General features: G+C 54.0%; 1 protein-coding gene across 1 annotated transcript; it reads right to left on the bottom strand.

Moving 5' to 3' along the window:
* Positions 1 to 865: 865 nt before the first annotated feature.
* On the bottom strand, positions 866 to 2,972 carry LOC117864484 (3-ketoacyl-CoA synthase 5). The gene has a single exon (XM_034748645.2). The coding sequence runs from the start codon at positions 2,827 to 2,829 to the stop codon at positions 1,375 to 1,377; it is 1,455 nt and encodes a 484-aa protein (XP_034604536.1). The 5' UTR covers positions 2,830 to 2,972; the 3' UTR covers positions 866 to 1,374.
* Between the last annotated feature and the right edge of the window lie 1,894 nt (positions 2,973 to 4,866).

Below are 4,866 nucleotides of genomic sequence, written 5' to 3'. Positions count from 1 at the left end.
AAACAGCAACAGTGAACAATCTGGCGCCTTCCCCAGCATCCAAGGTCAAACAGTTCCCAAAATCCAAACTTTGGTACTATACCCTTGTTTAGTTCACCCCAACTCCCAACTTTGGCACTATACAAAAAGAAGATTCTCCATCACATCAAACTTGCGGTACATGCATGGAGTACTAAATGTAGACGAAATTAAAAACTAATTGCACAGTTTTGTTATACTTTGCGAGACGAATCTTTTGAGCCTAATTAGTCAATGTTTGGACAATAATTCACAAATACAAACGAAACGCTACAGTGTGCTACAGTGCTGGCACAGTAATTTTGGCACTCCAAATTTTGGCAACTAAACAAGGCTATGTAAAAAGAAGATTCCCCATCACATCAAACTTGCGGTACATTCAGCGAGTACTGAAGGTAGATGAAATCAAAAACTAATTGCACGGTTTTGTTGTACTTTGCGAGACGAATCTTTTAAGCCTTATTAGTCAATATTTGGACAATAATTCACAAATAGAAACGAAACGCTACAGTTGCGCTACAATATTTTTGGTTGTCCAAAGTTGGGCAACTAAACAAAACCCAAACTTTAGCACTATGCAAAAAGAAGATTCACCGTCACGTTAAACTTGCGGTACATGTATGGAGTATTAAATATTGACGAAATTAAAAACTAATTACACAGTTTGGTTGTACTTTGCGAGACGAACGTTTAAACCTAATTAGTCAACGATTGAACAATTATTACCAAATACAAACGAAATGCTATAGTGACGTACAATGATTTTGGCGGCGCCAACTTCGCGGAACTAAACAAGAACAAGGCCTGGGTCTCAGCTCACGGCGATGCATGCAGGTGCAGGCACTACTTAAATTGAAACAATTCATTATATTGATAGAGTAGGTAAGGTACACAAATACATCAAGCTTTTTCTTCTTCTCCTTGTTCTTCTAGCTCTCGTCTCTCTGCTTATGCTTATACTGGATGAATGAATCAAAAGAAACACAAAAAACACACATCGAGAAAAGGAAGTGGGAACACGACACGACACGAGTCACATCCAACGAGTGTACGTGTAAAGCCGGCAGCCGCCCTCCTGGAAGAGGACGACGTGATCACGTTTTGCCCTCCCGGCGCACATGCACCAGAGCCTGACCCGACCCGCCGCCTTTATGACGACCAGCCCGCCGCCGCCGCCGCTGCTCGCTGACACGACAAGTCCTCGACCCCCGAATTTCGAGTTCATGGCCGGCCCCGGTCGCTGTTGCCAACGGTTTAGGGAACACAACACAGAAGAGTAGTAATGGAGATGTACTGGGAGATGCGCGACACCGGACGGAGAGGGCTGCAGGAACGGCGGCTGTACGGACGGGGCGGTCAGTGCTTGAGCACGTCGGGGATGTGGACGGGGTACCGGTGGATGCAGTTTGCCCATGGCCCGTCGGCGTTGGCGGCGGGGCGAATGCACTCCCAGGCGGCGCTGTTGCACTTGAACCCGGAGCCGAAGCCGATCATCCAGACGCGGTCGCCCCTGCGCATCCGGCCCTTGGCCTCGATGTAGGCGAGCTCGTACCAGAGCGAGCTGCTGGAGGTGTTCCCGAACCGGTGCAGCGTCATCCTCGACGCCTCCACCTGCTCGTCCGACAGCGTCAGGCTGCGCTGCAGCTCGTCGATCACGGCGCGGCCCCCCGCGTGGATGCAGAAGTGCTCGAACGCCGTGCGGAAGTCCGGGATGTAGGGCTTGATCCGGTTGTTGAGCACCTTCCGCGCGATGAAGGACAGCGCGAACAGCAGCTGCTCCGACGCCGGCAGCACCAGGGGACCCATCGCCGTGATGTTCGCCTTCAGCGCGTCGCCGGCGATGTTCATCAGGTCCTTGGACAGGTTGATCCCGACGTTGCCCCGGTCGTCCTCCTCCTGGTACACGCACCGGTAGGCGCTGTCCGAGGCGCCGCGGAGCGTGCGCACCACGCGCGCCAGCCGGAACCGCGCGTTGGCGCCGTTGGTGGAGAGCAGCGCCGCCGCGCCGCCCATGCGGAAGAGGCAGTTGGGGAGCAGCATCGCGCGCTCCTGCCCCATGTAGTAGTTGGGGGTGATGGTCTCCGTGGACACCACTAGCGCGTGCGCGCCCCGGGGCGCCACCTGGAGCAGGTTCCGGGCGAGCTCCACGGAGATGAGCCCCGCGCTGCACCCCATCCCGGCGAGGTGCACGGCGCGCACGTCCTCGCGGAGCTTGTACCGGCGCATGATCATGTCGGTGAAGGACGGCGTCGGCGCGAAGAGGCTGCAGTTGACGACGAGGATGTCGATGTCCTGCGGGGACAGCCCGGTCTTGGCGAGGAGGTCGTCGATGGCGGAGAAGATGACGAGCTCGGCCTCGGCGCGGGAGGACTCGAGGTCCCGGGACGGCGGGATGTAGTGCTGCGCGTACGGCAGGCACGTCTCCTCACCCAGCCCCGAGCGCTCCAGCAGCCGCGTCATGAACCGGACGCTGCGCTCGTCGAAGCCCGGCCACACGCGGGAGTGCTCCAGGAACGTCGCGAACGGGACGCGGCAGTTGGGGTTGGTGCGGAAGCACGCGTAGTCCACCAGGTACACCGCGCGCGGGCGGAGCCTGAGGTACAGCGCCGCCGCCGCCGCCGGCAGGAACGCGGCGAGGAACATGTGCGCGGGCCGGAGCGCGCGGAGGCGCGCCAGGATCTCGCCGGGACCCAGCTCCGCCGCCTTGAGCACGGCCGCGGCGGCGAACGGCACCGCGACGATGGCCAGGATGTTGTTCACCACCAGCTGGTACAGGGGCTTGAGCCGCCTGAGCTGCGCCGAGGAGACCATGGTGAGCGAACCCCGAGGCGGCGCCCACACCCCCGGCGAGTTGGGTTGCAGCGCGGGACTGGACTAAGCTAGCTGCCGGCTGTCCGGGCCAGGCTCAGGGCGTAGATCAGTACTGTGATTACTGAAGTCTGAAGCGAGACGAGAGGAGAGGCAGCGAGAATTTAAAGCGGTCAAGCGAAGCACGGGTGCTGCCGTGCTGGCGGCCTCGCGGGACCCGCCTGCGCCTATGGTGACTCACTCCGTCAGGGGCCACGCCACAGAGGGGAGACCAGCGAGACTGCAACCATGACGAACATACTCCCTCCGTTCCTTTCTAACTGCACTGGTGGGATTCAATTTTTTTTCCAAATTAACAGCAGCTATTGGTGTAAGCATTGGCCCAGGCAGCCGGCAGACTGAGTCTTTGTGAGCTCCATTTATTAATTAAAAAATGAAGTACACCAGCCGGAACCTGAAAGCTGGAATGGCCTAGCGTGTCTGATTCTTTACTTCGGATTAAAATTTATGTCACATCGAATATTCGGATATTAATTAGGAGGACTAAACATGGGCTAATTATAAAATTAATTACACAAATGGAAGCTAATTCACGAGATGAATCTATTAAGTCTAATTAATCCATCATTAGCACATATTTACTATAGCACCATATTGTCAAATCATGGACTAATTAGGTTTAATGGATTCGTCTCGCAAATTAGCCTCCAACTGTGAAATTGGTTTTGTAATTAGTCTATATTTAATACTTCTAATTAGTATCTAAACATTCGATGTGACAGGAATTTTAGGAGCTCCTAAAGAACCAAACGGGGCCCTAGTTCCTTCCACTCGTTTCTTCTATCTTCTTCCGCACGACCAGCATCCCGCACCGCTCGTCTTCACATCACCACTCGCTTCTGCTGCCATGGATCCAGCAACCCGACCCCCGACAACGCCTCATCGCCCCATTCCCTCTCCTTGTGCGCGCGTTCCAGATCTCCTCCTAACCCCTTAGCATCCTCCATCCGCGCGCGTTCCCCTTACCCTTTCCCAATCCAACGCTCATCCACCTCACTTTCATGACTGGTGGCGGTAGGTGCCCACGCCGTCGCAATTGGATCCGTCGGCGTGGTGGGGGCTCAAAGCTACGCGGCCACGGTGGAGGGAATGACGACGACCTTGTATAGAAGCTGGGTAGCCGCAGCTGTGGAGACTGGATCTGCGTGCGGGGGCACCTCATCAAGCGGTGGGGTCACATGCGCGTGGGCACCAACGGCAACATGTACGTCCCTGACTCCGAGCATGAAGAGTCTGGCATGGAGGTGGAGCTGGGCGGCGCCAAGGTCACCGATTTGGGGACGCCACGGTTGGCGCGGATGCCACAGCGGTTGGGGCCGATAGGGTCTTGGTGGATGGCGTCGATGTGGTGGCCGAGGGCATCCCCGCAGATGCCGTCAGGGTTGCGGCCTCGGGAGGCCTCACTGATGGCGTCAAGGTTGCAACGGACGCGGCTACCGGCGAGGAGGTGCACCCGGAGGTGGTTACGCGCCTGAAGATGTTGCTTGCCCACATCGATCCAACCTTCCATGACGTCTTCATCAGGTGCCTGCTTTCTTCAACTCCTAGTTCATTTGCTATTACTTAACATCTGGTGCGATGGCGAAATGATATTGATGGGTCATGGACATCTACTTTGTGATGGGGAATGTTTGTGAGTTCTCGTATGTGTAAGTTAATGTTTATATTTCTAATGAATGTCTGTGTTTATATGTGTTAGTGGAACTGTTACGTGACCCTCAAATATAAATTGTGTATGCCGTTTTGTTTATATGTGCTAATTAATGTCTATACTTATATGTGCCTTAAGTGGAACCATTAATCATGCTATTGGTTTATGGTTTATAAATTTGGAATGTTATGGCAGAATTATAAAATGAAACAGGGGGACACCCTATGCTACAATTACAAAAACAAAGGTTTATATAGCCAAAGCAATACAATTAGTAGCTTAATTACATGTTGTGCCTAATTCTTAATTACAAAAGTACTCGTGTTATA

The sequence above is a fragment of the Setaria viridis genome, chromosome 1 (genome assembly GCF_005286985.2).
Source record: "Setaria viridis chromosome 1, Setaria_viridis_v4.0, whole genome shotgun sequence".
NCBI lineage: Eukaryota > Viridiplantae > Streptophyta > Magnoliopsida > Poales > Poaceae > Setaria > Setaria viridis.
Note: the sequence above shows the minus strand (reverse complement) of the source record. Positions and strands in the feature narration are given on the sequence as shown.

Coding starts and splice junctions, on each gene's coding strand:
- LOC117864484 (XM_034748645.2), bottom strand. CDS start 2,829: ATGGTCTCCTCGGCGCAGCTCAGGCGGCTCAAGCCCCTGTACCAGCTG.